At 37.6% G+C, this 22,175-nt stretch overlaps 1 protein-coding gene across 2 annotated transcripts in view; it reads right to left on the bottom strand.

Moving 5' to 3' along the window:
• apobb.1 (apolipoprotein Bb, tandem duplicate 1) overlaps positions 1–22,175 on the bottom strand; it is a 96,094-nt gene that overhangs the window by 7,709 nt on the left and 66,210 nt on the right. For both annotated transcript variants that reach the window (XM_061886392.1, XM_061886394.1), the window contains exons 2-25: positions 20,311–20,525; positions 17,107–17,139; positions 16,900–17,012; positions 14,765–14,910; positions 14,542–14,683; positions 14,307–14,459; positions 14,097–14,221; positions 13,932–14,017; positions 13,413–13,857; positions 13,218–13,326; positions 12,959–13,105; positions 11,147–11,358; positions 10,865–11,060; positions 10,604–10,783; positions 10,321–10,524; positions 10,072–10,239; positions 4,131–4,336; positions 3,879–4,061; positions 2,976–3,106; positions 2,674–2,884; positions 2,440–2,612; positions 1,568–1,728; positions 497–591; positions 55–428 (exon numbers count right to left, since the gene is read on the bottom strand). In XM_061886392.1, coding sequence (XP_061742376.1) covers positions 55–428; positions 497–591; positions 1,568–1,728; positions 2,440–2,612; positions 2,674–2,884; positions 2,976–3,106; positions 3,879–4,061; positions 4,131–4,336; positions 10,072–10,239; positions 10,321–10,524; positions 10,604–10,783; positions 10,865–11,060; positions 11,147–11,358; positions 12,959–13,105; positions 13,218–13,326; positions 13,413–13,857; positions 13,932–14,017; positions 14,097–14,221; positions 14,307–14,459; positions 14,542–14,683; positions 14,765–14,910; positions 16,900–17,012; positions 17,107–17,139; positions 20,311–20,525 — 4,208 coding nt within the window. The remainder of the gene's footprint in view (positions 1–54; positions 429–496; positions 592–1,567; positions 1,729–2,439; positions 2,613–2,673; positions 2,885–2,975; positions 3,107–3,878; positions 4,062–4,130; positions 4,337–10,071; positions 10,240–10,320; positions 10,525–10,603; positions 10,784–10,864; positions 11,061–11,146; positions 11,359–12,958; positions 13,106–13,217; positions 13,327–13,412; positions 13,858–13,931; positions 14,018–14,096; positions 14,222–14,306; positions 14,460–14,541; positions 14,684–14,764; positions 14,911–16,899; positions 17,013–17,106; positions 17,140–20,310; positions 20,526–22,175) is intronic.

Below are 22,175 nucleotides of genomic sequence, written 5' to 3'. Positions count from 1 at the left end.
GAGCCATTAGTTTTAGGCACTGTTGAGTATCAAATAATAATAAATCTTGGTTACCTTCAAGCTTAACTGAGAGGATTTCAAAAGGCGAGCTTCCTTTCACACCAAAAAGGGCGGAGTAGCTTGGAGCATCCACAACGTCTTTACCGACTGCCATTGAGGCATCCATGTTGTACAGATTGCTTTTCACCACGGTCGAAACCTCAGCTTTGCCAAAAAGAGGAATACTTAAACTGAGGCTCTCGGGAATAACAAGCTCTGGAATTGGAATCTTTCTGGAGGCGACCTCCAGCCCCAACTCAGGCACCCACAAGTGAGGCGTAGTTAAAGCCGGTGGGAAGTTGAGCTCCACGGTCGACTTCCCTCCAAGAGGCAGAGGGATGGCGATGGTAAAGTGATCTTTGTTGAAATAATACACAGCCTTTGTTTCACTGTTAAAAGTACACAAATGATTACAAACAATGTTCAAGTAATGTGTGCCGTTTTTCTCCGCACTCACGTGTTCAGGAACAGTGTCTCTGGCAGGGTAATCTCTGGCATATCTGGTACTCTGAAGTTCGGTTCCCCATACATTTCCAGGTAGTTGTTTGCTGCCTAAGACAAAATGTAACAATATAAACTTAGTTTTACACTTTTTTTTTTTTTTAACCTTCGTCTCGTTTTAGTTTTTAATTGCATAAAAACACCACATACATTTATTTTTTGCATCAAAGCTTTTTGACTTTGTCAGGAACCTCTTTGTCAACAAAATAAAACATTTTAATTTTTTCACTAAATTATAAAATGCTCCGGTAGAAATTATGCCCTTGGTGTTGTTAGGGTCGGTTTCGACCCAGTTATAAAAATAAGATGATAAAGCAATGATAAGAGCCAAAACTGAACACACTGACAGCCAGCTCCTCTCCCAATCATGTGAGCTTTAGTGGATTCTCATTTTACCTTGTTATCCTGTACAAAAACAATCAAAAGACGGACACTAAAAGTGTCACTTTTTGCCACTCTGATTTTGTTTTTTTATTAGTTTTGGAACTAGTAATCTATTTCTCTTGGTTTCATTTGCTTGATTGGTTGTTGTTTGTTTGATGTTGGATTTCTGTTGCTGAAAAAAAATACTTTTTAGCCTTTTTCTTGAAGTAAATATATATGGGTCAAAATTGACCCGTAACACCATAGATGTTACTATAGTTAAAATTCTTAAAATGAAAAAATAAATAAAACACATTTATTTAAGAGATGTGTTCTAATACCCCTTAGTAATAGTTAGGTAACACAACAACCTTTTTTTTATGTATATGATTCTCTTGAGGTTCGTTTTACCATTTTTAAAAATTAAAATCGAGGGGTATACTGACAAAAAAAGGCCCAATGGCCCAAACCAAAAATATTAAAACCAATATTTTCAAGGATAAGGAAGCCTAACGAGGTAACCAAGACATGAGAAACAAATTGGATGATAGATCATTGTTTTTAGTGTATTTTACAGCTGATTTAAGACATGGGTCAAAACCGACCCGTTAACATAAGAGATGGTAACAGAAAGCTAACACAAGAGGAAGGTTAAATATCTTACCTCCCCAAACGTCTTGAAGATGTGAGAGACCTTCATGTCAGTCCCTCCCACCTGTGTGTTGAGTAGATCTTTTGCGTACTTATCAACCAGATCAGACATTAGCATAAATTTAGCGGGGGTTTCGGCATCAGACTTGAACTCGACGGCAATCTTGCTGGCATCTGGGGAAAAGAAAGAAGTTAACATTAGCACTTAAACCCATACTTGTCCACCTTCCCTATTTCCCCAGCAGACTCCCGAATTTCAGTGCCCCTCCCAAAAATCTCCCGGGGCAACCATTCTCCCAAATTTCCCCCGATTTCCACAATATTGGGGGCGTGCCTTAAAGGCACTGCCTTTAGTCCAAAGACTTTCTGCACAGTCAGTTGCTACGGAGCTCCAAACATCATGTGACCTTCCAATTAGCCCACGTACAGTACGCAGGGAGCTTCATGGAATGGGTTTCCATGGTCGTGCAGCTGCATCTAAGCCAGACACCACCAAGTCCAATGCAAAGCGTGGGATTCAGTGGTGTAAAGCACGTCTCCACTGGACTCTAGAGCTGTGGCGACGCCTTCTCTGGACTGCTGGAGCCTCTCTCAGCTGCATTCGGCCTGGAGGCGGGGTACACCCTGGACAAGTCGCCACCTCATCACAGGGCCAACACAGATAGACGGACAACATTCACACACCAAGGTCCATTTAGTGTTGCCGGAGTACCCGGAGGGAACCCACCCAGTCACGGGGAGAACATGCAAACTCCACACAGAAAGACCCCGAGCTTGGGATTGAACCCAGGACTACTCATGCAGTAACCCCTCAACCACCGTGCTGCCCAATGTAGAACAATGCCAATATTGTGTTATTAGGCAGGAAGCGTAAGGGAACATTACCATATTTCATCGTAAGCTCCTGCTTGGATGCAGAGTCCAGGACCTTGATGTCACTCGTGAGCCCCAATTCCATCTCTCCGTCTCGCTTCATGTTGGCTGTGACCGAGGCGTCAAGATGGAGTACGGGGATCAGGAACTGCATTTGCAGCATACCTTTCTTCATGGTCTCAAGACTGAAAGAAACCCCAAAAATTTAGACTGTGAACCTACCTCCATGAGTTCTGAATTTCTTACTTGGCTCGGCCAATCAGGGAAATCCACGGGATATTTCGGTTGATGAGATCCAAAGAGATGGAGTGGGTTCCTTTGCCTTTGGTGTTTCCGTTGACCAAGCCCAGCCTCAATCCCGCATCCACATCATAGTCCGGGATCTGGATCTCAGCCGTGGCCATGTTCTTCCTTCTGTTGTATTTCATGACTGCCCTCGCCTCGGTGGGTTCTGTGCCTGTTGTTAGCCCCAACGACACCAATAATGTCATTTCACAGAAGCTATGGACCCAGGCTGAAGTTTGGTTCTGGTGTGCCGGCAGACGTACCTTCAGCCCGCAGAGCGAACTTCAGAGCGTCCACCTTATGCTTTCCCTCTTCTCCCTCTTTAAGTAGCTCGTAGGCAAGAGTGGCGGTGTACTCGGTGACTTCACCCGTAGGATGGAGCTCCAGGGAAAACCTATCGAGGAATCACTTAATGGATTAGTTTTGTTGACCAAAAAGACTTTGTGTTGTGCGCAAAATGCTCAGGCTCAGGCAACATTAGCATGCTAACTTTTTTTTTTCTGTTTTAGCCAGTTTTGCCGCCAAATGCCTCAGACTCCTAGGACTTGACAGATGAATTGATTGACGTGGACCCCCAACTTAAACAAGTTGAAAAACTTATTGGGGTGTTACCATTTAGTGGTCAATTGTACGGAATATGTACTGTACTGTGCAATCTACTAATACACGTTTCAATCAATCAATCAATGCTAAATGTTAGCGTGCTAATGTTCAGATACTAGAATGCTAACATTGACTATTTTAATCAATTTTGCCGCAAAGTCATATGATTTGGTACTTCACACATGCAAACTGTTGGCATGCTAATGTTAGCATTGTACCTTTTTTTTTAAACCTATTTTACATTTCAGAGTTCTCTAACTTGCTAACTTAACCCATGCTAACATTAACACTCTAGCACGGCAATTTTCGTAGGCCATTTTGCAGTCGAACACAAAGCTTGGTACATGCTAACTATTACTATTATTAATACCGTATTTTTCGGACTATAAGTCGCAGTCTTCTCCACAGTCCAGAGACAATTTCTACATCATTTAGCACTCGTTACTTGGATCTTAGCACATCAGGCCCTTGGTGGGCATGTTTTGATCAACCGTCACACTTTTGTGTGCCGATTTTTAGGATGAGAGGGTTAGCAAATGTCGATTTTTTTCGGGAGTACCCACTTGCTGTCACCGGTAAAGGGGAAGTATGGAGTTTTCTCTTGGGAGAAAGCGTCCATGTACTCGAGAGCCGTGCAGTATTTCATCCCGGCAAAGGCGGAGGTGCATTTGCTATCTTCGACCTTGTTCGACACCGTCGTGGGCAGCGCCATGACCTTCAAGCCGCTCACTGCCACCAGCTTGTTTCTAAATTTCGGGGACACAGTTGCGTTAAAATCCACATTTTTATCGATATCCACTTCATTCGTGGCTTACGTCATTTTGATGAGCTTGGTCGGGCTTCTCGGGGCAGGGATGGTCAGCTTGACGTTGTCCCGTCCCATTGAGATCTTGGCCTGAAGGCCGCTCTCGTGGAAAATGTTGGTGTTCATCTCCAAGCCAGAGTTGACGTATTCAGGAATGTAGGCTCCGACGCGGGTGGCGAACTCAACGCCGGCGGAGGGCATGAAAGCCAATTCGCTCTGTGGTAGAAAACACAGAAAGATGTAGCTAAAAACGAGCGGTTGACAACATCTTTCTAATAATGCCTGTATTCATGTATTTTCGTAAGTTGACTAGAAGCATGTACTTTTGTAAGGTTTCCAAACACAAAAAAATATTTTTACTCAATATGACCGTAATGTTCTTTGAATCCTGAGGAAAACAACACAAAATGTATTCAAACAACTCCTAAACCAAACATGCAATATGTCTAATAATGCCTATATTAATGTTTTTTGTGAGTTTTAGTAGAAACATGTGTTTTTGTAAGGTTTGCAAACACAAAAAAATAGTTTTTTTACTCAATATGACAGTAATGTTCTTAGATTTCTCAAGATCATACGAAAAAAGCAATAAAAAAGTTATTCAAACAACTCCTAAACCAAACATGCAATATGTCAAATAATGCCTGTATTAATCTATATTTGTGAGTTTTACTATAAACATTTGCTTTTGTAAGGGCTTTTGTAAGGTTTGCAAACACAAAAAAATAGTTTTTTTACTCAATATGACAGTAATGTTCTTAGATTTCTCGAGATCATATGAAAAAAGCAATAAAAAAGTTATTCAAACAACTCCTAAACCAAACATGCAATATGTCTAATAATGCCTGTATTAAAGTATCTTTGTAAGTTTTACTAGAAACGGGTGCTTTTGTAAGGTTTGCAAACACAACAATATGTTTTTAATTCAGTATGACGGTAAGTTCTTAGATTTCCTGACATAATACGAAAAAAGCAACAACGAAAAAAAAGTATTCAAGCATAACTCCTAAACCAAACATGCAATATGTCTAATAATGCCTGTATTAAAGTATCTTTGTGAGTTTCACTAGAAACATGTGCTTTTGTAAGGTTTGCAAACACAAAAAAATAGTTTTTTACTCAATATGGCCGCAATGTTCTTACAATCCTGAGATAATGCGAAAAAAGCTTTAAAAAAATGTGTTCAAAAAATGTCCTAAACCAAAAATGCAATATGTCTAATAATGCCTTTATTAATTTAAATCTGAGTTTTACTAGAAACATGTGCTTTTGTAAGGTTTGCAAACACAAAAAAATAGTTTTTTACTCAATATGACCGTAATGTTCTTAGAATCCTGAGTAAAAGCAATACAAAATGTATTCAAACAACGCCTAAACCAAACATGCAATATGTCCAAATATGTCTGCATTAATGTATCTTTGTGAGTTTTACTAGAAACATGTGCTTTTGTAAGGTTTGCAAACACAAAAAAATAGTTTTTTACTCAATATGACCGTAATGTTCTTAGAATCCTGAGATAATGCGAAAAAAACTTTTAAAAAATGTGTTAAAAAAATGTCCTAAACCAAACATGCAATATGTCTAATAATGCCTGTATTAATCTATATTTGTGAGTTTTACTAGAAACATGTGCTTTTGTAAGGTTTGCAAACACACAAAATAGTTTTTTACTCAATAGGACCGTAATGTTCTTAGAATCCTGAGAAAAAGCAATACAAAATGTATTCCAACAACTCCTAAACCAAATATGCAATAGGCCTAATAATGCCTGTATTAATGTATTTTCGTAGGTTTACTAGAAACATGTGCTTTTGCAAGGTTTGCAAACATTAAAATTATTTTTTTACTCAATATGACAGTAATGTTCTTAGAATCCTGAGTAAAAGCAATGCAAAATGTATTCAAACAACGCCTAAACCAAACATGCAATATGTCCAAATATGCCTGCATTAATGTATCTTAGTGAGTTTCACTAGAAACATGTGCTTTTGTAAGGTTTGCAAACACAAAAAAATAGTTTTTTACTCAAGATGACTGTAATGTTCTTAGAATCCTGAGATAATCCGAAAAAAGCTTTAAAAAAAAATGTGTTCAAAAAATGTCCTAAACTAAACAGGCAATATGTCTAATAATGCCTGTATTAATCTATATCTGTGAGTTTTACTAGAAACATGTGCTTTTGTTAGGTTTGCAAACACAAAAATTTTTTTTTTACTCAATATGACATTAATGTTCTTAGAATCCTGAGAAAAAGCAATAAAAAATGTATTCCAACAACTCCTAAACCAAATATGCAATAGGCCTAATAATGCCTGTATTAATCTATATGTGTTTTACTATAAAACATGTGCTTTTGTTAGGTTTCCAAACACAAAAAATTTTTTTTTACTCAATATGACATTGTTCTTAGAATCCTGAGAAAAAGCAATAAAAAATGTATTCCAACAACTCCTAAACCAAATATGCAATAGGCCTAATAATGTCTGTATTAATCTATATGTGTTTCACTATAAAACATGTGCTTTTGTTAGGTTTCCAAACACACAAAATAGTTTTTTACTCAATATGACCGTAATGTTCTTAGAATCCTGAGAAAAAGCAATAAAAAATGTATTCCAACAACTCCTAAACCAAATATGCAATAGGCCTAATAATGTCTGTATTCATCTATATGTGTTTTACTATAAAACATGTGCTTTTGTTAGGTTTCCAAACACAAAAAATAGTTTTTTTACTCAATATGACATTAATGTTCTTAGAATCCTGAGAAAAAACAATAAAAAATGTATTCCAACAACTCCTAAACCAAATATGCAATAGGCCTAATAATGTCTGTATTAATCTATATGTGTTTTACTATAAAACATGTGCTTTTATTAGGTTTCCAAACACAAAAAAATGTTTTTTACTCAATATGACATTGTTCTTAGAATCCTGAGAAAAAGCAATAAAAAAATGCATTCAAACAACTCCAAAACCAAATATGCAATATGCATAATAATGCCTGTATTAATCTATATGTGCAAGATTTACTATAAAACATGTGCTTTTGTTAGGTTTCCAAACACAAAAAATGTTTTTTTTACTCAATATGACAGTAATGTTCTTAGAATCCTGAGATAATGTGAAAAAAGCAATAAAAATGTGTTCAGACAACTCCTAAACCAAACATGCAATATGTCTAATAATGCCTCTATTAATGTATCTTTGTAAGTTTTACCAGAAACATTTGCTTTTGTAAAGTTTGCAAACACAACAATTTGTTTTTAACTCAATATGACGGTAATGTTCTTAGATTCCCTGACATAATAAGAAAAAAGCAATAAAAAAATGTATTCAAGCATAACTCCTAAACCAAAAATGCAATATGTCTAATAATGCCTGTATTAATTTATTTTGGGTGAGTTTTACTAGAAACATGTGCTTTTGTAAGGTTTGCAAACACAAAAATGTGTTTTTTACTCAATAGGACAGTAATGTTCTTAGAAACCTAAGATAATGCGGAAAAAGCAACAACAAAAAATGATTCAAACAACTCCTAAACCAAACATGCAATATATCTAACAATGCCTGCATTAATCTATATTTGTGAGTTTTACTAGAAAAATTTGTTTGTAAGGTTTGCAAACACAAAAAAATGTTTTTTTTACTCAATATGACAGTAATGTTCTTGGAATCCTGAGATATTGCGAAAAAAGCAATACAAATTTATTCAAAGAACTCTTAAAACAAACATGCAATATGTCTAATAATGCCTCTATTAATGTATCTTTGTGAGTTTTACTAGAAACGTGTGCTTTTGTAAGGTTTGCAAACACAACAATATGTTTTTAACTCAATATGACAGTAAGTTCTTAGAATCCTGAGAAAAAGCAATACAAAATGTGTTCAAACGACACCTAAACCAAACATGCAATGCCTGCATTAATGTATCTTTGTGAGTTTTACTAGAAACGTGCTTTTGTAAGGTTTGTAAACACAAAACATAGTTTTTTACTCAATATGACAGTAAGGTTCCTAGAATCCTGAGATAATGCCAAAAAAGTATTAAAACATGTATTCAAAAAACTCCTAAACAAACATGCAATATGTCTAATAATGCCTGCATTAATGTATCTTTGTGAGTTTTACTAGAAATGTGCTTTTGTAAGGTTTGTAAACACAAAACATAGTTTTTTTTACTCAATATGACATACCCCGCCTTCCGCCCAATTGTAGCTGAGATAGGCGTCAGCGCCCCCCGCGACCCCGAAAGGGAATAAGCGATAGAAAATGGATGGATGGACAGTAATGTTCTTAAAATCCTGACATAATGCGAAAAGAGCTTTAAAACATGTATTCAAAAAAAGTCCTAAACCAAACATGCAAAATGTCTAATAATGCCTGTATTAATCTATATTTGTAAGTTTTACAAGAAACGTGTGCTTTTGTAAGGTTTGCAAACACAACATTTTTTTTTACTCAATAGGACAGTAATGTTCTCAGAATCCCGAGAAAAAGCAATAAAAAATGTATTCAAACAACTCCTAAACCAAACATGCAATATGTCTAATAAAGCCTGTATTAATCTATATTTGTGAGTTTTACTAGAAAAATTTGCTTTTGTAAGGTTTGCAAACACTTATATGTGTTTTTTACTCAATATGAGTCTTGTTCTTAGTTAGCATCCTGAGAAAAAGCAATGAAAAATGTATTCAAGCATAACTCCTAAACCAAATATGTAATATGTCTAATAATGCCTGTATTAAAGTATCTTTGTAAGTTTTACTAGAAACATGTGCTTTTGTAAGGTTTGCAAACACAGTTTTTTTTTTACTCAATTTGACAGTAATGTTCCTCGAATCCTGAGATAATGCCAAAAAGGCAATAACAAATGTATTCAAACAACTCCTAAACCAAATATGTAATATTTCTAATAATGCCTGTATTAATGTATTTTCGTAAGTTTACTAGAAACATGTGCTTTTGTAAGGTTTCCAAACACAAAAAAATATTTTTACTCAATATGACAGTAATGTTCTTTGAATCCTGAGGAAAACAATACAAAATGTATTCAAACAACTCCTAAACCAAACATGCAATATGTCTAATAATGCCTATATTAATGTTTTTTGTGAGTTTTAGTAGAAACATGTGTTTTTGTAAGGTTTGCAAACACAAAAAAATAGTTTTTTTTACTCAATATGACAGTAATGTTCTTAGATTTCTCGAGATCATACGAAAAAAGCAATAAAAAAGTTATTCAAACAACTCCTAAACCAAACATGCAATATGTCAAATAATGCCTGTATTAATCTATATTTGTGAGTTTTACGATAAACATTTGCTTTTGTAAGGTTTGCAAACACAAAAAAATAGTTTTTTTACTCAATATGACAGTAATGTTCTTAGATTTCTCGAGATCATACGAAAAAAGCAATAAAAAAGTTATTCAAACAACTCCTAAACCAAACATGCAATATGTCTAATAATGCCTGTATTAAAGTATCTTTGTAAGTTTTACCAAAAATGTGCTTTTGTAAGGTTTGTAAACACAACAATATGTTTTTAACTCAATATGACAGTAAGTTCTTAGATTTCCTGACATAATACGAAAAAAGCAGCAACAACAAGAAAGTATTCAAGCATAACTCCTAAACCAAGCATGCAATATGTCTAATAATGCCTGTATTAAAGTATCTTTGTAAGTTTTACTAGAAACGGGTGCTTTTGTAAGGTTTGCAAACACAACAATATGTTTTTAACTCAGTATGACAGTAAGTTCTTAGATTTCCTGACATAATACGAAAAAAGCAACAACAAAAAAAAAGTATTCAAGCATAACTCCTAAACCAAACATGCAATACGTCTAATAATGCCTGTATTAAAGTATCTTTGTAAGTTTTACTAGATACTTTTGTAAGGTTTGCAAACACAAAGCAATAAAAATGTATTGAAGCATAAAAATTACCATGTCCCGAGAGATCTTGATTCCAGCCTTGATACCAGGAGTGAAGGTTCCGGACAATGCAATTTTAAGAGGCACACCACTGACGGTCGGCAGGAAAAATTCATTGTCCATGAAGATATAGTGAGCAAAGATGGTGTTGTCTGCTTTTGTGATCAGTCCCATCAACAGCTGCGCAAATGAATGACAAATTTAGATCACATCGATAATAAATCCGACTCTGTTCTCCTCAAACCGGGATTCTTTCCTTACGTCAACGGGGAACATCTTCAGCATGTTCTCGATCACCACGGCGGCACCAGACGCTATCTGTCCCATTTCGTCGCTCTTCAGATACCCCAACTCACTTCCCAACAATCTCATATACACCATCGCCTCGGGAGACTTTGAGATCTCCAGCTTCCTCATGAGCTGCTTGAGGTTCTGCCCAACTTCCTTCATCAAGTTCTGAGTGACCTAAACAAACAAGTCGTTTTTTAAAAAAAATACATCCGCAGTGAAGTTACGTTCAGCCTGGCGGTTAGGATTCAAATACCTGCGTCTTCATCTCGGCGTTTTTTAGTGACGGAATGAAGCTCTCTACGATCTCCCTGACTCTGAGTGGCATGTTATTAGAGACAAAGTACATCGTCTTCAGCGCAGTATCGGGGAAAAACCCGTTCTCGCCAAACAGAGCATCAACGGTTGGTTCGAAGCCTTCACCCGCCATACCGACCTGTAAAGGTGATCACAAAAAAAAAACAGGTTGACCTAATTCGAGTTCCTACGACATTATTTTCCAGTCTCGATCACTCGCCTCCATCATGTCAACGTCGAGGCCAAATGCCCTGAGGGTCATTTCCAGCATAGCCTCTTTGGGCAGGTAGCTTGTACCCTCAAAGATCATATTTCCCTCCACAGATCCAAGGCGGTAGTTACGGGAAAACTTCATGGGGTCCATGATGGATCCAATTTCGTTGTCCTGGAGGGCGTCACGAATCTTCTGTCTGAGTCTTTGCAAGAAAACCAAGATACCGTTATACCTCCGACCAAATTGTTGGTCGTACTCTGCAAGCACACCCGATAAATGATCACTCACTCTTCAGTTTCAGGTTCACTTGCAGACAAAACATTGGTGATGTGGGACACTACGAAGCTCTTGAATTGGGTATTTTCCTCAGTGGGCAAGACGCTGGCCAGCTGTTCCAGTTCACTTGGCAGTGGGTTCTTCATAAGTATGAGATACGCAGCGGTTCTCTTTTGCACGGGGCTGGTGTTGTCCAGAAGGACCTCGGTGAGAACTGTTCTTCCCTGTAATAAAACAATTACAAATTAGCATACAGCCTCACGATCCTCGAACCAATATGCGAGACAATAACGACAATTAAAAAAACATGATAGTTAGGGGTGTACCGGTACACACAAATTTTGGTTCGGTAAGCTCCTCGGTTTAGAGGTCACGGTTCGGTTCATTTTCGGTACAGTAAGAAAACAACAAAATATAAATGTTTTGATTATTTATTTACCAAATTTGTAAACAATGGCATAACATACATATACACACAGGGTCCATTGCCAAGGTTAATGTGGTCAACATATATAAAATAAAAACTAAATAAAATAAGGCTCAGAATGGTTTCTTAATAAAACCTTTCTACATATAAAGTGATTTTTTTGATTGATTGATTAAGACTTGTATAAAAGTAGATTGCACAGTACAGTAAATATTCCGTACAATTGACCACTAAATGGTAACACCCCAATAAGTTTTTCATTTTTTTAATTCGGGGTCCACGTTAATCAACATTAAACTGCCTCAAATTGGTGCTCGGATTAAATAAAATGACAAAACTTTTCTTCTACATATAAAAAGTGCAATAAACAGTTTCAAGTCAACTCAGCCTCAGATTAACTTTTCTTTTCCCCCTCAGCCTGCCTAACTTGGCAGTAATAGGATATATGGGCTCATTGTTTTTCCACCATAGAAGTGGGTCAAAATCAAATTTTTAATGCAATATGGACTTAAATGTGCTGCTATAAAAACATTTGTTATTGCTTTAGTCCTGCCTGACTCACTGAGGAGAGGCTGCTTGACCGCAGTGGTGACGCTTCAAATGGGTAAGCATGTGTTATGAGAAGAGCGTATGTGTGTGTGTGGCTCTTTAATATGTAAAAGCATGTGAGGTGAGTGTGTGGGCGAGCCAGGTTGGGGAGCGGTCGCGTGAGTGCGGGGAGTAGCTAGTGTTTTGTTGGATTAGCTGTGTGCAAGACCGCAATAAAGCCACGATTTGCAACTAATCGCCGGACTTTTCATTTACCCTGGAGTCAGGAGCTGTGGAAACCCACTGCCGGGTAGAGTGAAGGGTGTTGCCCCCGAGAATACATCAGCCCTGGAGGAGTGTCTCCCCTGCGCTCCTCGACTACGGTCTGGAAGTCGGAAGCAGGAAAGGTGCAACACATGTTTGACGTGTTGTCAGAAGCAGTTGCTGAACAATGTCGGCAAGCCTCCGTCATTGTTGTATCGCGCAGCCAAAGTGTTCCCAAACGGGAGATCTTCCAGCTCTGGCTTTTAAATGTTGTCCTAGCCTGGTCGCTGCTAGCATGTGTACTCGTTCGGTACACACCTCCGAACTGAACCGAAACCCCCGTACCGAAACGGTTCAATACAAATACACGTACCCTTACACCCCTAATGATGGTCAATTATTCAAATCCCTCCTTTTTAAAGACCTGTTTCTTGAAAAATCATGTCCATGTGTCACCAGTCTGACTAGCTTGGGGATCATTATTTTGCGCCGTCTGCTGGTTTGCATATACCGAATAAATCTGTCCACCCCAAATGTCGGACCAGTCTGTCTTTTTAGGCCCTGATATCTATGTCATTACGATATATCTGAAAATGTTGACTTGCCTCATCTGGGATGGGAGTCAGCCTGTAAACCTGGATGGCGGCCTGCTGAACTGCAAGAGAAGCTTCTGGTTGGTTCACACACTGGAGAACTGAAGCTCTGAGTGCAGGACTGGCAGGAACAACAGCAGGGGCCATGTTCCCAATAACCTAGACGAACAGCACCAATGCAATTTCTTATTGTACGGAATGCAAATCCAGACAGGGTTAATGGTTCCATGTCAAACATGTCATTGGACTGACACCGAGGTTAGATACCTACCCTCAAAGTCAGGAAGGCGTTATCACCAGAGCAGTCACCCAAATGGGCTGCCATGAACTCCGCAACAGAGTGAATCTCAGGGATTAGCTTGCCTTCCGTTTTGTAGAACCTGTGATTAAAAAATGAACATTGGTTTGCAGCTGTTCAATCCCATTTGAGAGTCACTTGTGTAAATTGAATAAAAGTAAAGCTTACCTCTTGACAACGTTGCTTAGAGCATACATGATAGGCTTGCTCGGCTTGTATTTGGCCATTTCCAGCATGTCGTTGATCAAGAGGGCTGAAGGATTGGAAACGAGCCCCAGTGCAAAAACAGTGGCGTCAACCTCCAAGGATGTGGTTTCAAAGCCCCTAAGGATCTGCATGATAGCACTGCTGCACTCTGGAGTTCCGCACTGGGCCATAACTTGGTAGGTCAGGACACGGGACACTTCCAGGGATTCAGGAATGGCGGTGCGCAGCGTTTCTTTCTTCATTCCACGGACCGTGGTAACGATCTGATGGAAGAGGTGAGCCCTCCTTTCACCGTCAGTCTCGGGCAGAGTGGCCAGCTCGGTCAGGAGATCCAGATAAAAATCTTTGTTCTGGACAAGCGCCTTGTGTTCAACAGTGTCCATGTGAAGACTCTTGGCATCATCACCTGTGATTGCATTGTTCGAGTTAGGGTTTTTTGCGTTGGAGTTGAGAGTTCAACATTTTAAGTTATAAGCTTACCGTGGTCAAAGACTCTGTCATTGTGAGTAGATATCTGAACCAGGGTCAGCTTTTGCTTTCCAATGTTGGTAACTCCATATTCTCCCCTAGAAATAACAAATCACTACATTAGTTTCCACATTTAGCCAGAGAAGATGCTATCTGGTGTGCAAAATTTGGATTTACTTGTGGGAAAACGGGATCAGGATGTGCTTCTCCGTGCAAGACCCAGAGGTCACGTGCTTCTGGTCATTGTCAAACTTGTAGTCGCAATTCTGTGAGCTTCTGATCAGCTGGGCAAGCGGGTAATGCTGACGACGAAAAAGTTGACACCGGTTTTGAATGTCTGTCGCTCGTTATCCTTTTCCTGTGGATGTTGGTTTTTGGATGTCTTACCATGCCAGAGATGAGCGCCAAGGGGCTGGTGTGATCTCTCACTGGGACAAATTGGTCGCATGAGGACAGATCCCGTTCCAGGCTGATGTCGGTCGCAATGTCCTGTTTGGCGTTGACTTTGTAGTAGGTTCTGCACAAACCGTGGATTGATGGCTGAAATATACCACAAAGACCTATTGAGCATGCTAGTTTTAATTGAACACTCTCATTGTTTTGCCAAAGGAAATCGCTGTACCATGATATTTTCCTGGTCCTCGTTAATCACAGCCACAGCCAGCGATGAAATGATACCCCTCTTGATGTTCAGGATGGTGGTTGTCTCACCTTCCTCAGCATACAGTTTCACTTTAGAGCCACCCTCTATCTTCAGAGGATATCTGAAAGACCGCATAGAATATGTGGATCTTGATATGTGTCGATTTGGCTCAGGAGGTAGACGTCACCCTGCCGTCTCGTACCTCTCCATTTCTGCGGCAAAGGCGTCGGAACTCGGGGATGCACCAAACACAGGGTTGCCGTCTGAATCCATGGCAGTCACCTCTTTCAGGCTACAGCCGGTGGTGCGTACAATGAACCTGCATGCCTGTGGAACTTCGATTTCAACCTAAAACGGGAAACCAAATTTTCTTTATGTCAAACGGAACATCGAGAGAGAAAACCATCGAGTGAGGAGGATGAGGAACAGTGGCCATTTCCGAATTATCAGGCGGAGGACCATTAAATCCGGGAGATAATGTTGTGGTCTCTGACTTTCTGCCTGACAACTCACCCAAATTCACAAATGAGTGAGCATAAATTAATGGCCATTTTTTTAGGGCAGTGCACCACCAGATCCAACGGAATGGCAAAGACTTGCGGTGTTGTCTTTGATTAATGGATTGATTGATTGATTGATTGAAACTTGTATTAATAGATTGCACAGTACAGTACATATTTCGTACAATTGACACCCGAATAAATTTTTCAACTTGTTTAAGTCTTCGTCCACGTTAGTCAATTCATGATCTGATATGTAGCTTTTGTGCCAAGTAGTTGGTTGGTTATCAAAGAAGCAGTGACGTGCAGTCAGAGGAGGCAGGCAAGGCAGTGCCTCACCTGGCATCGTGCAAAGAAATAAAATATGTAATGACAAAATAATTGTAATTGTTAGTTTTCATTTAGCTTCACCAATTTGGATATTTTTTTTCTTCAAAATCGCTGAATTTTCGCAATCCCTCGTAAACTTCTCTGTCTGCCGTGCGGTCAGAGCGCGTTCTTGTCTGGTGTGTTGCTGAGCGTTCAAAACGGCAGAGAAAAAAGTCTAAAGTGAGGCAAACAGTTCTCGTGCCTCACGATAGGGGCGCTCATGATCCCAGACCTACGGTGGCCTCAGCGAGTAAGTGCCGCAGCGACCTATATTTTCCGTCTTGTGCACCCCGACTTTTAACATGGATGACTACATTTCCGCACTCAAACAGTTTTCTAAAGTGGACTTTCAAGCAAACCAGGAGATAATTACTAAAGGAAGACCAACGCCGGAGCTGAATGGTTTGTTTCAATCAGCAGGACGGACAGTTACTCGCTCTTTCCAAACGGAGTGGTATACGTGAAAAGTCTGGCTTTGTGGATGTTCTGCTTTCCTTGCCTTTTTTTTTCAAACTGTGGAACTGTGTGGACTCAAATGATATTTTTTGACCTAAACAATTTGCAAAGAAGCTTCACCGAACATGAGCGGTCGGCCGCTCATATTCAAAGCGAGATTGCGCTAAAAGCGTTCGGGATGATGAGGATAGACTTGGCTTTGGATTAAACAGCGTCAACTCAACATCGGTCTCCACAATGCTAAGGTCAAAGAGAACCGAGAGTTTTTAAAAGATGTCATCAATGTGACCTGCTTCCTCGCCAAACAGCAGCTCGCATTTCGTGGAAATGATGAGAGTAGCAGCTCTGTTAATCGCAAACTCTTACAAGACTTTTAAAACCGAAGGAAGTGAAGGAGGACTTTTACCAGAAAGTGACGGCTATTTTTATCCAGACGGACCGGCGCAGAGAAAAAAGTCTGAGGTGAGGCAAACAGTTCTCATGTCTCACTATAGGGGCGCTCATGATCAGAGACATACGGTGGCGTAAGCGAGTAACATGTTTGTGTGTTGGTTGAGCCATCAAAACGGCGGAGAAAAAAATCCGAGGTGAGGCAAACAGTTCTTGTGCCTCACGATAGCGGCGGGATGCTCATGATCCCAGACATACGGTGGCCTCAGGAAAGGAATACCTTAAAACTGAAAGAAGTGAAGGAGGACTTTTCCCAGAAACTGACGGATATTTTTATCCAGAAGGACCTCATTTATATGGTAAGACGGCGATAACATTATTTTTGGTGAATTTTTTTGTGAAATGCACATTTTATGGGCGACAGTTGGTATGTGTAAAGAATGCAGAAACGAAACATAACCCGTAAACTGCTGCCGATCAAATGGCAAATAATCTGCGCAGATATTTGTAAATCTGATTCTGATTACTTCAGTCCCTGACATAGCTGGTGAGGCACTGACGTTCAGTGCCTCACCAGCTATAAACCTCACCGCACGTCACTGCAGAAAAAGACTGCTCTTACATTGCATGTTGCCTTGGGTCCGTTCTGGAGCGGCGAAGCTCCGTTGATGGCATTCAGAGACTCGGCTTCATACAGGTATTCGTACTTGTGCAGGGTCTTGTACATTTCAGCAACTGGAAGAGAACATCGGTACACCAATTTTGGTTAAGACAGTCATTGTTCTTGCGCCACGGCACGTTTTTCAGCCATTTGTCTGGTGCAACTTACACGGGCAAGTAAGCTGATCGTTATCCTGGGCAACTGTGAGGGGAGAAAGAATATTTGATTTTAATTCAAATGTGCATTGTTTGCAAAAAGTTCCGATTATGATTACTCCAAAGGTATAATCTATTAGGATATCCCTCACTTTAAAGAAATACTGGTATAAAGTCCGGCTCTCAAATTTAATGCGGATCATCCTGGATCATTATTGTTGAACGGATTAAAATGTTCAACTCCTTCAACCCAACTCCAGCACAGAATGATGCTATGATGCATTTCAGGCTCTTTGTCTAATTAGTGTTTAAATGGCCACTTGACCCAGTAGCAATGAAGAAGTTACTAAGGAAGACAATACAATTCTGTACAAAAAACGCAAACAGTGAGGGACAGGCACATATTTGTGGAATAATGTTTATTTAGAAAAACAGACAATGTTTGTTCACTCTTGTGCAAGCTTGATATACAAACTTGCTCTTAAGGGACCTGCTAATTAAAGTTTCCTAAATCACTAGTACATATTTTCTTTTACCTTCTTGTATCTTTCAACAACTGCAGCTCTATTTACTTATATAAAGTTGTTATTATTTGAAAGTTTTATTGTCTTGCGATTAATAACATTTTAATTGTTTTTGTAATAGGAAAGTGGTGAAAGTTAAAGAGTGGAACATTTGATGATGGGTAATTACAGCCTTGAATAGGTCAACAAATCACGACAACAGACACAAATATATAATATAGGGCCTACTTGGCTAGAATGAGAGTGAAAGCAGGCAGGCAATATATATACTTACATATTCAGTGTATGCTGTTTATATATATATATATATATATATATATATATATATATATATACATACATACATACATACATACATACATACATACATACATATATATATATATATATATATATATATATATATATATATATATATATATACATAAATACATGTATGTGTGTGTGTGTGTGTATCTAAATATATGCATATATATATAAACATACATGTATGTATATGTACATTTATATGTATTTATATATATCTATATGTGTGTGTATACATCTAAATATATGTATACATATATATATATATATACATATATACTGTATATACACACATATATATACACATTCATGTATGTATATATACGTATATATATACACACACACACACACACGTATATATATACACATGTGTATATATATCAATGACGATTGATATATATGTGTGTATATATGTATATATTTATATAAATACACATGTAAATATACATATATATACATGTATGTATATGTACACAAATATGTGTATGTATATATCTAAATATATATATATATATCTATATATATATATATATATATATATATATATATATATATCCATCCATCCATCCATTTCATACCGCTTATTCCCTTTGAGGTAGCGGGGGGCGCTGGTGCCTATCTCAGCTACAATCGGGCGGAAGGTGGGGTAAACCCTGGATAAGTTGCCACTTCATTGCAGATATATATATGTGTGTATGTATATATCTAAATATATATATATATATATATATATATATATATAAATCAATCAATCAATCAATGTTTACTTATAGCCCTGAATCACTAGTGTTTCAAAGGGCTGCACAAACCACAACACAAACCACTACGATGTATACATACATGAATTTATATAAACACTCTCACACATATATATATATACATATATATATATATATATATATATACATATACATATATATGTATATATATAAACACATATATATATATATACATATTTATATATACACATACATACATACATACATACATACATACATACATACATACATATATATATATATATATATATATACATACATATGTATATACACACAAATATATATACATATATATATATATACACATATATACATATACCGTATTTCCTTGAATTGCCGCAGAGTATATAGTATGCGCCTGCCTTGAATTACTGCCGGGTCAAACTCGATTCCCAAAATAATTAGCGCATGCTTAGTATTAATGCCTGGTCAAACTCCTGACGTCACGAGTGACACTTCCCCTGTCATCATTTTCAAAATGGAGGAGGCTTATTTCCATACCGGTCATTTGAAATTGCATAAAGGGAAGAAGATTAAGAGCTATTCAGTAGGATTTAAGGTCCAAGCTTACATCACACTACAATTTTTTTTACTGCATACCTTTGGTAAGTGCCGGAGCGAGAAGAAGTTTTAAAATAATTAGCGCATGCTTACTTTTACCGCATGCCTTTGGTAAGAGGTTTTAAATTAATTAGCACCCCGGCGGCAATTCAAGGAAATACAGTGTATATATATATATATATATAGCATTTCAGCCGATTACTGGCAGTTTGACTCATTAACGCTCATCTAAACTCTGAGAATTATGTCTGGCATCATCTAGTGGTCATAGAGTGTAATTACACCAATATATAGATATATTTTTTCTTGTTTTTCAATCGGCAAAAATTAGATTAATTGGGTTTCACGGAAAAATCTTGATAATATACCCTGTATTACAGTCGGTAGAAAATAGCACTTATAATGGAGGTCAATGGGCCTGAAATAATTCTTAAGAGAGTTGGTGGATATTTTATGTTTAGATATTACAATGTTGCAATCAAAAACACAATGCAATTTTACCTTATTTTATTATTTATTCTTTTTTTTTAAATAGGTAGAACAACTCCCTGCCTTCCAAATAACTATCCTATTAGGAACATATGTAATGCCTGTTTGAGGCCCTAGAAGTGGAAAAGGGTTAACATAAACATGTTAAAGATGTTTAACAAAAAATGCATTTGTATTCCTTTTGTGGGTGCAAAATAAATTGTGATCATAAAAGAAAATTAAAAAAAAAAAATGAAATTACAAAATAAATGATTCGACTCTGTTTCTAAGTTAATTATATTTTTTTGTAAATTTCCATTGCTTTATTGTACATTTTATTCATTTCAGTTCTTAGAAAAGTGTTTCCAAATGAAATTTGTTGTTATTAATTATAGGTGGGCAACAAGAGCACAATAATTTAATTTAAACCCTTTAAATTTTACCATACCAGCTGTATTATACAAAAAAAAAATCCTCTATTTAAAATGCCCTAATATAAAAGCACAACATCTACAACCTGAGGATGTGCTACCATTAAAATAAATAAACAATAAATAAATACCGTGATCAAATACTTACCGGCCAGGGCCGTGGTGCTCAGGAGCAGCAGAAGGCAGAGCTTGGAGTCCGCCATGACGGGCTCTTGATACTCAATTCCTTCGCGGGGTTTGCGAGTACTCAGACGAGACTGAGTTGTCCGGATGGGCTCCGAGCTTTTATACCCGTCTTGAGCGGAGCGATACTGGGGAGCAACGAACGATTGCCTGGAACGCTCAAAGTCCAACCGACCACTGCTGTGTGGAGGGACAAAGGCAAAAGGTTTTGAAACGACTCTAAATTGCCGAGAGCGCTGTAGGGCTTACGACAACACAGATAACTTCGCTGAAATCGTTGAAAATGGTTTGGTTGCGACATGTCAAGAAGTTCAAGTCGGGTTAGTGGTTTCAAACTCCAGAATCCAGCCGCATAAACGTCATTGATCATGAAAAAACCTTAAAATGGTATTCGGGTCATGAGGCTATGTTTGGTTGCCAACTCTCCCTGTCCTTTTTTTTTTGCCATTTTTGCGCCAATCCTGCATTGTGACTGTCGTTTTTTTTATTGAGCGACTGAACCATGAATTTAAGCGACAAGTGCATTTAAAAGTCAAAAGACTTCATCAGTGGCTATTTTTTTAAGGTTCCATGTACTGGAATTACAAACCCTGTTTCCATATGAGTTGGGAAATTGTGTTAGATGTAAATAAAAACGGAATACAATGATTTGCAAATCCTTTTCAACCCATATTCAGTTGAATATGCTACAAAGACAACATATTTGATGTTCAAATTGATAAACTTTATTTTTTTTGCAAATAATTAATATAGAATTTCATGGCTGCAACACGTGCCAAAGTAGTTGGGAAAGGGCATGCGCAGTTCCCCTTTAAGCGTATGTGTACCTTCCCTTCATAAACGCAAATCAAAAAACAAAATTAGGGCCGTTTTTCCATTTTTATTATACATGGCAGATTTTAAAACAAACAAAAAAAGGGTTGATTTTCATTAAAATATTGCCATAAAATGGAATTTTGTGCTGTTTTCCGGTTTGTGTACCTTCCGTTCATTCTGTTCTTAAACGCAAGTCAAAAAACAAAATTAGAGCCGTTTTTCGATTTTTATTATATAGGGCAGATTTTAAAACAAACAAAAAAAGGGGTTGATTTTTATTAAAATATTGCCATAAAATTAAAATGTGCCGTTTTCCGGTTTGTGTACCTTCCGTTCATTCTGTTCTTAAACGCAAATCAAAAAACAAAATTTTGGCCGTACTTCGATTTTTATTATATATGGCAGATTTTAAAACAAACAAAAAAAGGGGTTGATTTTCATTAAAATATTGCCATAAAATTAAAATTATGTGCCGTTTTCCGGTTTGTGTACCTTCCGTTCATTCTGTTCTTAAACGCAAGTCAAAAAACAAAATTAGGGCCGTTTTTCGATTTTCATTATATATGGCAGATTTTAAAATAAACGAAAAAAGGGTTGATTTTCATTAAAATATTTTCCTAAAATTAAAATTTTGTGCCGTTTTCCGGTTTGTGTACCTTCCGTTCATTCTGTTCTTAAACGCAAGTCAAAAAAACAAAATTAGGGCCGTTTTTTGATTTTTATTATATATGGCAGATTTTAAAACAAACAAAAACAGGGTTGATTTTCATTAAAATATTGCCATAAAATGGAATTTTGTGCCGTTTTCCGGTTTGTGTACCTTCCGTTCATTCTGTTCTTAAACGCAAATCAAAAACAAAATTTTGGCCGTTTTTCCATTTTTATTATATATGGCAGATTTTAAAACAAACAAAAAAAGGGGTTGATTTTCATTAAAATATTGCCATAAAATTAAAATTATGTGCCGTTTTCCGGTTTGTGTACCTTCCGTTCATTCTGTTCTTAAACGCAAGT

The sequence above is a fragment of the Nerophis ophidion genome, linkage group LG24 (assembly GCF_033978795.1).
Source record: "Nerophis ophidion isolate RoL-2023_Sa linkage group LG24, RoL_Noph_v1.0, whole genome shotgun sequence".
NCBI classification, from domain to species: Eukaryota; Metazoa; Chordata; class Actinopteri; order Syngnathiformes; family Syngnathidae; genus Nerophis; species Nerophis ophidion.
Note: the sequence above shows the minus strand (reverse complement) of the source record. Positions and strands in the feature narration are given on the sequence as shown.